General features: G+C 41.2%; 1 protein-coding gene across 1 annotated transcript in view; it reads left to right on the plus strand.

Moving 5' to 3' along the window:
• KIF20B (kinesin family member 20B) overlaps positions 1–13,830 on the plus strand; it is a 434,415-nt gene that overhangs the window by 14,172 nt on the left and 406,413 nt on the right. Inside the window, exons 2-3 of the mRNA XM_069239865.1 lie at positions 7,925–8,082; positions 10,276–10,365. Of these exons, the coding sequence (XP_069095966.1) occupies positions 7,927–8,082; positions 10,276–10,365 (246 nt within the window). The 5' untranslated portion in view covers positions 7,925–7,926. The remainder of the gene's footprint in view (positions 1–7,924; positions 8,083–10,275; positions 10,366–13,830) is intronic.

The raw sequence follows: 13,830 nt of genomic DNA on the forward strand, positions 1-13,830 counted from the left end.
CGTTGGTGCAGTTTTATCTAAAAAAAAAAATATATATATATATAGGATGGTTCTGAATGTATTGTGGCAAGTTCATTCTACTCATTTACACAGCCGTAGAGGAATTACTCAGTGATTAAAAATGTGTTATTAGCAGCTACATGGGCTGTGGAACGTTTCAGATTATAAGTGTGGGAAGGAAGTTACAAATTTGCACGACCATAAACCACTGATAAACATTATGAAACCTAGTGGTGGGAGAAACCTAACACTGAGATTAGCAAGATTGGCGTCCAATTTGCAAATGCACCTCTGTGAAATTGTGTGTCCCAGGGAAAGGATGATAGTGTTGTGGATGGGTTATCATGCTTACTGTTGGAAATCGGAAACAAATCAGTTGGCAGTGGAGGTGAGTGTGATGTGGTCTTCATATATGATGTTATTTTGGTTAAAGGAATGCAATTTGAATTTGGGTAGAAGTTATCTGAAATAGTGTAGGTGCAGGAAATGGAGAAGGATATGGTGTTAAGGATCGTCAAGATGTATATTTCTGGAGGTTGGCCTAGTGAGCATCAATGGCAAGAGGAGTGCAGTGCACTTTGGAAAGTGAAGCAGCAATTGCCCATGTGTAATGGTATCCTCTTGAGAGGAGGCCGAATTGTACCTTCAAGCAGAGTACGTGAAAGTATCATTAAACCTTTGCTACAGATACTGGCATATCACTTGAATGAAACATCAGTATTGCTGCTGTTACTAAGTACAACAAATATTTTGCTTCTGTTTGGGGGTTGATATTGTGTTGTGGCCAAATCCCCAAGAATGAGATATTACATGGTACGTGTTTAGAATAATTTATGGGGGTGCATTGAATAATACTTATGGATGCCAGTGGATCTGTCGTTGGTGCAGTTTTTTTTTGTTAAGATAAAAGATGGGTCTGAATGGATTGTGGCATATGTATCTCACACATTGACACAGTCGGAGAATTGAGAGCAAGAAGTCACTACCTCAAAAATCTGCTTTGATTTTGTAATAGAGGATGTGCTGAGACTTGTCATGCGGTGCATTTTATTTGTTTTGTTAAGCTTTAAGATTCACCAGTATCCCAAAAAAAGCAGTGTTGCAGTTGAGTCTGCAGTTGCGAAGCAAGCCTCTTATGTGCAGTCTTGGTGAGCTCTTCCCTTTCCAATCATTGGAAATGTGTTGGTCTGCCCCCTTAGAATAGACACAGCTGACTACCGCTACCGAAGTATAGCTCTGCGGGGAATATTTTAGACTGATCCCTACTGTTGAGGTTTAGCATGTATGGCTAATCTGACCTCTGTGTTAATTTTAGCTTCCCGTTTTGTTAGTGATGCAACCTTGCTTGTATGCACTGCCGCAACATTCATGTTATAGTGCATCCTATAACCCTTTTGTGCCATAATATGTTGGACATGCATTTAGGTAATGTTTTAAAGAGTAGCAACCTACTACCTACCTCTTCATTGCACTACTGCTACTCTATCTTCATGGCACTGCTTTTCCCCTTTCCTCCACATGCTACTGCTCCACTTCATCGCATTGCACTCCACGCCTCCTCCATCTACCCTCCCACTCCAGTCTGTCCCACTCCAAAGTGCCTCACTCTACCCCACTAGAATCTACCCCACTTCAGTATACCCAACTAAAATCTACACCACTTCAAACTACGCCACTCCAATTTACTGCATTCTACCTCACTCCATGCTACCTCAACCTACCCCTCTCCAATCTACCCCACCCTAATGTACTCCACCCTAATGTACTCCACCCATTCTACTCCATCTATTCCACTCAATCTACCCCACTCCAGTCTACCCACCTCCACTGTACCCCACTTAAACCTACCCACTCCAGGTCACCCCACTCCAATCGACCACACTCCAGTTTACCCCTTTCTACCCCACTCCAGTCCTCCACAATATGCCCCACTCCAATGTACAACACCCATCCAACTTCAAACTACCTTACCCCAATCTACCTCAGCCTGTCGACCCCAACCTTCTCACTCCAATTTACCCTGACCTACCCCACACCAATCCACCCTACTTTACCACACTCCAATCTACCACTCTACCCCACTCAGTCTACTCTCAACAATCCATCCCTCTCCAATCTGCCCAAGTCAGCCCCACTCCAACCACTTAGCGTACCTAATCCACTCCAGTCCACCCCAATCTACCACCACCTGCCCTACTACCACACCCCAATCTGCACCACTCTACCCCACCCCAATCTGCCCACCCCAGTCTATCCTAATGTACCCCACTGCTCGCATTTTTTGCAATGCTGAACATCAGCCACACTTGTGTACAGCATGACTAAAACACATTGCCAAAGCCAATAGCTTTTCCATTGGCCAGACCTATTTATTGGATTTTCTAGTGCTTGTTTCGACATGGGTGCAAATTTATTTGCCCTTCTTTATAGGATGCATGTAAACTGTGATGTACTGGAGACTACCAATAAGGCTGTGTGTGTGTTTTTTTTTTTGTGTCTATAGGTTGCTTCCAGCGTGTCTGCTTGTAATTCTCACACTAATAATGTAATGTGAACTTCAGTCTAATCTTCCTCTAAAAAAAAGTTGGACATGATTAGCTGGTGTGCATAGCATGACAGTCCTGTGTAACAAAATTTTGATCATTTATCGAAGCTTGGCGATTTTAGTGTATATTCTGGTGTTTTAGTGCAGCATCATTTTCTTGAAAGTGATGCCCTGTCCATTTCTCCCCGCTTTACAGTTAATATACGTAGAAAAGAACATTTGGGTATGCTGTTTTTGACTGTGAAGTTTATTTTGTACCCTGGCCTCCTGTGTGACAGGAGTAGTTTATATTTTTATGTATCTAGAGTAAATATCCCTTTAGTTCAGAAATTACAAGCAGTGTGTCTTTGACATATGATACAGCCTCTCAACTATTGTGACTCTGGAGATTTACTTTGGCTAAGGAATCCGTTGGGCATGTTGAAAGCCATCATATTTTTTGTGAACAAGTTTATCGGACCCATTCAGTGTGTATTTTGCACTGTATGTGTTTCAGTGTGCCCTATTACGGTTTCTATAATCCAGTACTAAACATTAGATATAGTTGAGTTTAATGAATGGAAACAAAAGGTATGTGTGGATGAGTGACAGGAAATAAATGTCTCCTGATATTAAAGCTCAGTCAGTATTTCTATATCCATTTGAATGTCAGGCTTCAGAGAGTATTGGGATTGACCTAGTTGGTAATTTCATATGGAAACAGTTTGTATAGAGGTGACACCCTATCCCAACCAGTATGATTTTTATACAGAACATCTTGCCTGATAGCTGGCACAGGAATCCCTGAGTAAGGTGGGCATCACTAGTGAGAATGCTTCTTTTCTGACATGATTTCCTCTGAGCTTTTCATGAATTGTGGAGTCTGTTCCTTGTCTTTTAATACTATTTATAAATATCCGCATAATACCATTTATATTGACCTTGTTTTTTTTTATTGCTCTCTATTTGAATTTGAGCTATAGAATACAATTATCGGCTGTGTATCTGGAGGCTTTACGGTCTTAAATTCCTTTTTGATACCAGTTATGTTTAATGTTGTGGTACTGGGATCTATCTCTCGTCTTAGGAGATACACTGGTTTTTTTTTATATGGCCTTGTGGGCCTTTTTCTTCTCTTGCTCATTAGGGGGATTGATCTCTTTAATCTTCAGGCTGAAGCAGATGTTTAGATGATTGAATTCCTACAGCATCCATAGAGGCCTACTTTTATGACCTTGTCTTGGACAACTGTGCTTCCCCTTTATCCCCAATGCTGTACAGTGAGTGCCTGGAGTATGGCCACAGAGTTGCTACATTTTGTATGCTACCCAAACTTATTTCAGAAGCTGCTTCGACATTCCAGATTAATTGCATTCACAAATCCAAAACAGGTACAGTTTTGTGGTCCTGTTTTGTGCGTGTGTTGAAATAGCTGTGGTAATACTATAGTGGATGGGGTCTCATACTTTGTATTATAGATGTTAGTCAATCTACTTTCTCACTGTAGTGCATGTTTTTCTTTAGTAGTCTCTAGGGCACCTCTTCTAGCTTGTGTGTCAACAAGCAACCTTCAAGAGACAATCACCTGGATTCATTGGAAAATTTCCTATGATCATATTTATAGTTGTTGGTCTTATAATCTGTGTAGTCGCAGCATGGGAATGAGGAATAAAGGCCCATATTCTTCCTTGCCCCTAAGACATATTGTATTGGCCGTAGTCAGCCATTAGGTCTTCCAGAATGACTCTACCCATGTGCCAGTGTATAAATTCAGTTATCTTTCTAACTGTTCAGCGTAGTAAAACTTAAAAGGAATTTGGGGTTGGGGATGGGGCGTGGGCGTGCAGGGTTTACTAACCAATAGCAAGAATTTCACTGATGGCATCTATACTTTCTGTTTTGACACACTTTATGCCTTTTCTTAGAGTTAATACACTTAATAGCCATAGGCTAACTTTGGGATCCTCAGTTGGGTGCCACTAATGTGTGCCAGTATGTGATTGCACTCAGTAGATTTATCTTGGCCCAAAAGCATGTGGTTATTCCCGAAGGATGACGAAAACATAGAGGTCACACAGTTCTTCCTAAGAGTGATATGACCATATGGGGATCTTCAAACTGTTTTGCCAGAGATTCAGTATGACTTTTGTAGACTGGGAGGTTGTCCTCTCCATCAGCCCTGGGTGAAAGTAAGTAGGTAGTCTTGTGTTTACAGTTCTTTATTATACACTGCCTTAGTGCAGAATATATGAAAAATAATGATTGTAATTATTTTTGAGGAATTAATGTAGGCAAAAATTAGATGGGTAAATATGAAGAAAAAAAACATTGCATTTATAATCTACCCAAAAACCAGCCTCATTAGCTGCTGTATTGAGAAATGTGTATATAGCCTCATATATCTTCCTAGGCCAAACACAGCTCTTGACTTTGCAGTTCACAAATGTCTGACGCGAGCACTCCTCTCTGGTGACTGTCCTTTAGCTTGGACCCTTGTTTTGAGGATGTTCCTTTCTGTTATTTTTCCCTGTTATAGAGTCATTTCCCAAAGTAATTTGTTAAAAGATGTCCCTCCAGGTTCTGTTGGCGCAGGCTCTCATACTTGGCAAATTCCTTTGCTTTCCTGGCTTCTCTTGAAGAGGATGAATTTGATGATGCCTTGTGGCATAGCTCCAGTCTCCTGCTCCAGGAGTGCATGTGAATCTTCTTCAGTTGCTACTATCCGATGTCTGTGTAAAAAGATCTCAGAGTAAAGGGCAGACTCTACATCTACTAAAATTATTTAGAGGTGAATTAAACCACAGTTAGCATTGAGGCAGGGCTTATTTGGAAAACAGTTGAGGACTCAGAAGCCATGTATGGTATCTGATTAAAGAGCCCTATGAATTAAATGAATTAATTGGCAACCTGCCTGTCATTACCTCCAAAAGACTTTTGTTTGTAGCATTACTAGGTATTACGTATTTAGGTAAATCTAATCGCATAAATAGTGCAGTTTGTTAGTATGAGCTCAGTATACGGTGGCAACACCATAAGAAGTCTAGAAAATATAGTTTGGAATTCAGATCTGTTGCTTTATTTAAGGTTTATAAAGAGAACTAGTAGGTCCTGTCTTGAAGGATTATTGGCTTTGTCATTCTCTTTTAGCCATGCTGTAGAGCATGCCTAATTAAGGGGGGTGGGTGTCCAGAGGAGGAAGTGGGGGGCAGGGGCAGAAAAAACATGGATGAGAAAAATAAACAAGCATTGGCACAGCTCCTCTTTGGGACCTTCTAAGTATTTAGCCATGCAGCACATTAAACCTTTATCAGAAATAATCTGTGTTTGTACATTTCTTCATACACTTGGCAGTAGACTGTAATGGTCAGAACACCCTCTAGAGTGCACCACAATAAAAATAGTATTTGGAAGAAACATGGTCATGTAACCATATAGTCAGCGCCTAGAGAGCATAACCACGTGAAGGACAGAGAGCATTGCAGTGCAACCATATATTCAGCCCCTAGAGGACATAGTGCATTACACATTTTCATGCTTAGCAGTCCTGCCAGAATATTAAAAACAAGGCCCCCTTAGAACACAAACTATTCCCAGCTGTAAAGCAAACGTTCCAGCCATGAGAGAGCTTAAAACGACATTGAAAGGTGGGAGAGGTTATGATTTTGGACCCCTCAACCTAGTGTGGGGACCCAGGAGATGAGCGAGAGAGAGCACACTGTGCTGAACGTTTTGGTGGTGCTCCCATTGTCCTAGGACCACCACAGGCAAACATGTTTTGTAAAAGGAATGCCCAGCAAAGCATTTTGGGACGAGTTTTCGGAGTACATTGAATACTGTAGTATCTGCTCCCCAGCTTTGCAGGGAGAGCCACATTGAGGGGTTCCCTGGTGTTTTGTTCTATTTAAAAGGCACCAGTTTGTGTATTTTTCACTGCTAAATTTGTGAAGAATTTAGGAATGGGGCTGCAAATTTAACCTGTGCTCATGTAAAGCACTCCAATCTTCCAGTCGGAGTTCGGACTATTTAAATAAAAAAATAATTCCCCTTCAGCTTGCTGGCTTTGTTGGGCACAGACATGCAAAGAAACAGAGAGATGCCAGAAGAAGAAACAGCATATTTCCACAAGCGCGAACCGTAGAGGCAAAAGAAAAAAGTTGTGCGCCGACACTAAGGTATATTTCTGATCGTGCAATAATCCATGTAACTGGGTAAGTCTCCCAGATGGCAACAAAACCGCCTCAAGACGGGACAAATCTAAAGCATTTACCTAACAAACCAAAGGAATTTTGAAATGCAGGCCAAGGGCCGAATGAAAGTGATAGTTCTGTTGAAAGCCCACAGAATAGATTACAGCATGTCGAGAGACGGCGCATGTGCACTGCCTAGGCTCGACCTAATAACAAGCAATATGGAGTACTGTGGGGGAGAAGCACATGAGTGAGAAAGCAATGAGAGGAGGACCTGAGTGGCAACATGGAGAGGGGCAGGGAGAAGCATACAGGTGACACTGAACTGCAGGGAGTGCTGGTAAACAATGTACACTAGGGTGGCAAGCAGAAAACACATGCGTCGGTTGCTTAACCAAAAAGAAAAACAGTAGTGCCTGAAAAGCAAGCAGTGGAAGTATAAAAGCCAGCCAATCGAGATGGTAAAGAGAATATCTCCATGGGAGGGATAAAAGCAAGAGTGACAAGCTGGTACATGACTATAAAGCAGACAAAGGAGTGACTGGAAAGCCAACCGGTGGTAAGCAGTGGGTATGCTCCAATTTTCTGTATGTTCCTGGTAAGCCCACAGTATGTTGTTTGCAGTATGTGCAGTCTGTTTGACTTTATTTGATGAGGAGACTGATTGGTAGATGGAGAGTTTTGAGGTGGATGCTCATGTGGGAACTTGTGGTGGGGAAAGAGCCCAAAGTACAACATCTTAAAGTTTTATACTAAAGCTCTTTTTTTTAAGGGATTGTTTTGCAGCACAGTGCGTCACAGTTTTGAAAAGTTATCTGGCCAATCTTCCTTTCAAGCTCTAACTTTGCGAGAAGAGCATGTGCTTCACTTATGAGGGGGGTAAATGAGTTTGGAATAGAATATAAAGATTTCGGACGCTGTAATGAAAGGTGTTTGTCTCTGAAATATATGGGGACGGAATTGTTGAAAGACCACACCTTGCATAGTGTCTGAAAGATACTGCTGCATTTGAGTCAGTGGCCGCCCAGGAAAAATTATGATGGATTTTATGTGCACTACACAAAAATTAGCTTCCCTGTGTATTTTAGTAAAGTTCTTTGGTTCGTCCACTTTTGTGACGTGATATCGTCATTTAATAGTTTTTGATTTTCTTTCGTTATTCGTGTTGTCTTGGTGCCTTTTGATGTAATCTGTTGTGCACGTTTATTTACAGTTATGGAGTCCCTAGACGATCTGGCAGCACATTACAGACCTTCTTTTATCGAAGGTGATGACGCTCCTAAAAGATTTGAACAAGTGTATGCAGATGACATTAAGGCAAACCTTTCAGAAAAATTTGCTTTAGTTTCTTCAAGTTCGGACCTAAACTCAGTAAGTAACATACCATTTTAAAATTATATTTTATTAGTTCTTCTCATTATAAACAAGTAAGAGGAAGTAACATAACTTTTATGTGGCTTATTTAATTTTCTTTCAAAAACCAACGGATAACCCTTTTCCCTTATTCATTCCGAAAGGAAAACAATGACAGAGTATCTAGGCAATGAATATAAATGATGCACTTGGTGTTTTTAATTCATCAATGCTACTCCATACATATTTTTCAGTACGTGATGTGGAAGATTTGTGGCGTGGCCAATTAAACGTTAGGGTGCTTCTTGACTCTTACAACTGTACTGACCTTTCAGTGACATGTAAGGCACGTGACTGACTGTTGCAGCCCTATCAAATTTACAGTGCACTGGGTTTTTTGAAATCATGAGTTACCACATAGGCTACTCTAGCATTGGAATCGAAGAGATATTTTGTGATGGATTACCAAGCTTCTTGTACATGTAATTACAGTCCTGTGTCAAAACTAAGGAGCCCCCAAATTATTGTGTTACTCTAAATAAATGCTGTTTCTTTGTATGAAGCTGGCGTCTGAATAGACATTGAACTTTATTTTGGGGCATTACTGTGCCTTATAGTGTCTGAGCTTCAAACGTATCACCTTCTGGTGTAAACCATGAATTTGCTCAAACAACTGTTGGAGGGTCGGGATTTCTTGGCTATACAAATCTGAGTGCATTTGTATCGAGGTCCTGCAACACTAGTGGTAGATGATGAGGCCTACCATGAATATGGTCTACTAACATCTGGCTGTCCAGAAACCAGTGTAAAAGCCGTCTGATCACTCGACCTCCCACTAGCTGTTAATCTTATGCGCTTACCCCATTGCCATCTCCAGCAAGGTTTCAATCTCACTCGTGTCCCAGCTCGGCATTTTACTGTTCTTGCCACTGAAAACAGATCCTCTCTCTTGGTTTCATCCTCCACTTCTTTATTAATGGGTTTTTATGATGTTTCCCATCTCTATAGGCTCCTGCCTGATTTGGTCGCTGGGCTGTCCTCACCCAGGTATCAAAGTGGTAAATGGGTAGAACACTTTTGTCCTAAGGAGGGCAAGAGTTCTGAGGAGGCAGAAGAATAAGTCTTAAAGAGCTGTGGATGGAGGTGCATGGGTCTTTAGGCGGTGCATGCCTAAAGACCCATGCATCCAGACAGGCACACATTGACCTAAATCGCATATCCAGGAGTATATGCATGTGCCATAATTATATATAGCTGTGCGCACAGGGCTCCTGGCACCCATGGAAACAGCCCCCCGGCATTAATCAGCACCATATTATGTGTCGGTGGCCGAAAAGAAGTAATGAGCCACAATAGAAAGTAATGTATTTGTAGAGTTTGAACAGTTTGCTTATGAAGTACGCAAAAGCAGTGTTCAGAAGTAGTAAAGAATTCAAACTCCTGCATCACCGGGTGGGGAGGCAGTGCAATACGGGGTGGCGGGAGTGGGCAAAACCATCAGAGCTGTACAACTGCATATCCTTGGCAAAACAATTATAGAAATTCAATAAAGGTGCTTTGAAGTGGGGGAATTTAGACGTGTTCTGATGGTCTGTTATAAAATCAGTTATTCCTTGCTATTTTATCCTAGAGGGCATGTGTCAGCCAGAAGTGGGTTCAAAGCACTGGTAGAGAATACGAGAAAGGAGGCAAAAGGAAGGGTTAAAAACGAGAAAGGGGAGCTACAGGTGAGCAAAGGGAACTTGATTGTTGAGCAGTTATGCTGAATGGTCACTGTTTCAAAGCACTGAGGGAGAACAGTTTATTTAGCACATAGTACGAACTGAATATCTCATCTGGGCTTTGACTGCAATGCATTTTAAGCTAAAAATGACTTTCAGATTCTTTGAGTTGTGTAACGCCTCAAGTTTGTATAAAATATTGCATGCGTTTTCTGCTGCTGTTAACTGTCGTTATTCCCTATTACGTAAGTGGGATATAGGGTTGCATAGATAAACTCCACAGGGTAGCTTTATTCATTATATACACTAGAAAACAGTAGATACTTAGTGCACAGATTTTGTTGGGTTAGTTCTTGTTCTTAATAGTCTGGTTTAAAGCACTCTGCTATGGAATAGGAATTTGACCTTCCCTTTGCATGTAAACTGTTGAATTCCATAGCTTAAGTAGTTTTGCAAATGTGACATGGTAATTTTTGTTTGCATTTAATAGAGAACCAGTTTGGATCCGAAAGACCATCTTAAAGTGTTTCTCCGCGTCAGACCCTTCACTGCTGCAGAAATTGAACAAAAGGAGTCACAGGTATGGAATTAAGTGACACATATTTATTTCTTATTGCGGCTTTGATCTAAAAAGGCAGTACTGAAATAGTTGTTGTTTGTCGGTTATTTCCCACCTCTTGAAGCTGTAGTTAAGTGATTAGCTGTATGGTGGTGATGCCCGAGATATTGATTTGACCACTGGTAAAGCAGCTTTGAGAAAGAACTCATTGAATGACGTGTTCTTTTTGACCGTACGCTCCCACACTTTGCTGCCCTTTTGACATAACAGTCCTTTGCCTCAGCTTGGTTTGAAAGGGAAATTACTTTATCTTCTGCCTCAAAACAGAAAGATAAACATTTTGTTGTGTACAGTTGAAAAGATGACATTTTCTGTGATAGTTCCCTCCGCAGCCCTTTGTGAAGTGCATTCAGCCCTAGATAGCGACTGGGATATGTTTTACTTTTACTGTAGAGCATGGGTATTCACAAACATTTTCACAGGGGCCAAAATGTATGATCGTTGGTGTGCCCAAGGACTGTATTGTTGCCAGCAGTGTGAGAGTGGGGTTTTGGTAAAGAAACTGTTGATAACATGAGCAACCTACTCTTAGACTGTTTTTCTTATAGGCCGTCACACTTTGACAGTCTCTACGGGACTGTTCTAAATTTCCATCAACCAAACTTTCTTGGTCAACAAATGTGTGCTTCTTAATCTTCCTCCAAACTTGCCGATAAGGTTTTGCCTTCAATTTGTATTAATTTATTATTGTTTTAGTAAAGTGCTGTTAGCCACCTTGTGGTCACTTCCAAGCACCTTGAGATGTGGATATGTATTGAGACTGGCAGGCAGGAGGGTTGTGCTTTACAGAACTGTAATGAAAATAGGTATGTTTGACCGCTGACTTTGTGTTGCACCACTTTGCATTTGGATTAGTTGTCCAGTGTTCACCAGTTGCAGATTACATTTTGTATTCAGTTTAGCTGCCTATTGACTTTATTGTGGCGTTAGACATTGCTGTTGAGCTGTGTTTTTCCACATGGTAAACTGTGCTTGTTTTTCGTATTCTTTCTCACCGAACAGATAGTCAGTCAACATGATACGAATGTATATGTTTTTTCAGTGCAGGGAACGGTTCGGCCTTGGGAGGAGAGCCTTGAGATGTTGGCCAGTTTCAATGTTTTTCTTCCAACTCTGACCTACAGTAGCAAGCATGTTTGAATATTTCTACTTTATGGGAGGGGTTTTCTCCAGAAAGCCCTTTCGGTTCTTTAAGATATAAAAAGGTGGCCCTGCTGAGTAGCAAGGGAATTTCCAAGACCTCAGTCAGGATTAGATGTCCAATGCCTGACACACACTTGTCCCGTGAGGGTGGATATCTCTTTCTCGCAGTTGAATGGGGTCATCTTCTTGCTGGCATGAGAAAGATGAAGAGCTTGGCCCTACGGTGATGAATTCTTACTTTATTCTTTGCTTTGCAGTTATGCTATACTAGAATCACATATATTTGCTATGTACGTTGCAGTTGAGAATCATTTTGATATATTTTCCTTTCATTGCTGTGACTATTTTTAAACGTGTTCTTTCGACCTACTAATCTCTTTTTAGGAAGCTCATGGTGAAATAATAATAGTCTTTGAACTGAGAAGGGCATTCCAGAGATCTTTGTCAGCTCGGTCATTAGTGAAAGCAAAACAAGTTCCTCTGATGCACATTCTGTATTTCATCTGGCAAGGGTAGGGTGAACTTTGAGTATTGATGTCTATCCCAGATAAAACCCTATTCCTGAAAGCCTTTGTTGAAAGAGGCTTACTGGTCTAAGGTGTCTGACTGGGACTTCGAAGACCATCTTAGGAGGAATGACTTGAAGAGGATTGGATTATCAAAATGTCAGGGTGAATATGCAAGTCTTTAAGAATTATAGACAACGGGGGGCCCTTAGTACTAGACCAAGTTTTAACTAACTGTGTTTATTGGCATAACCATCCAAATTTCTGCTTGTGTGCAAATTTAAAACATCAGAAATCATACTTTCTACAGTATTGCATGCAGTGACAGACTTGCACAAGTCAAGCTCTGTTTTCTCTGGAACCCAAGACACCAGTCTGGGGTCAGTGGTGGAGGGGGCTAAAGAAGCAAAAGGGGTAATTAAAACATGTTATTAAACAAAATTAGAGTTACAATTTCAGACGTTTATCTTTTTAAATATGTAATAACTCTCCATAATTACTCAACATTTCTCTCCCATAAATCTTCAGTAGCTAATCTTTGTATGGAACTGGTAGGAGTGTGAGCACTACCATTTCCCAGGGATAAACTGTATTCTTCCATGAGTTGCAGCCATCCACTGCTCTCTCCCAGGCAAACACCCCACTCTCAGAAGTCTGGCCAATATCTGCCATGTGTCTTGGAGCCTCGTGTATGAATAATGATCAAGAGTCTCCTTCTCAACAGATCAGCTTCTTATATAGCCAAGGCACAGTTATCACGGTTTTGCCGTCAGTCACATTAAGCAGAGGGGCACATCCCCACCATGGAGAAGTAATGCCTCTGAGGTGGGGGGAGCTGGGGTGGAAATTTGTGCCCATAGGGAAAGGACTCCAAGGCATCTCTAAATAAGTTACTTGAAACATCTCTATCATCTGTGTACTGTCAAGACTAAACTTCTTGAGTTATGCTTTATTGCTCCTCTCAAACTTTCTCTCCTTAGCCTCTGCCACAAGCTCATTCCTATTACTTTGACTGGCTCTCACAGCTGCCAATTGCAATACTCTGAATACAACACATTGTGCATATGGTCAGCCAAAGATGCTTAACATTTTCTCAGGTAACTGTCTAGATGAGTCTAAACAGATTCAAGAATACTTCAGTTGGGGTATTTTGTAGAAAGTGTCCTATTCCTTGGCAATGTAATTACATGGTACCACAATTATGAAAATAAACCCTGTGGAATCCCCAAAATGCCTCTGCCATTCAATGGTTTCAAATGGCAAAGTGTATCCTGTGTTGCATAGGTGCTTAAACTTGCCATATGGTCCCCGGATTCTCCGTTATTGTATTGTCAGCCAATAGCATGGCCACCTCTTGTTGTGTTGTAGCACTTTAGTTCCTGGGACACATCCTCCTGGTCCTATTCTAGGTGGGTCATGCCTGCATCTCGAAACAAAATCACTGTTCGTATTGCAACCATGCCTCTTCCCCATATGTTCCATGTTTGTGAATTTTGAATTCCAATAGCCATACATCAGAAGCACATTCGGTGAGCTTTTTAACGATTATGCATGCCAGTACGCAAACGCATTCAACCAGTTTTCAATATTCCTCACCCTTTTTTTTCATCTCTTAAGCAAATCAAAAAATAAGTCTTTCCTTTAACTTTGTCGTGTCTTTTACTGATGTAGGCATCAGGCTTGCAACCACGTACATACACTGCTGTGGATGGATGCCTCGTTGAAGGTCTCCTATGTTGTCTTTCCTATAATGCTGCGTTGATTGTGCCTGAAGCTG

The sequence above is a fragment of the Pleurodeles waltl genome, chromosome 6, assembly GCF_031143425.1.
Source record: "Pleurodeles waltl isolate 20211129_DDA chromosome 6, aPleWal1.hap1.20221129, whole genome shotgun sequence".
NCBI lineage: Eukaryota > Metazoa > Chordata > Amphibia > Caudata > Salamandridae > Pleurodeles > Pleurodeles waltl.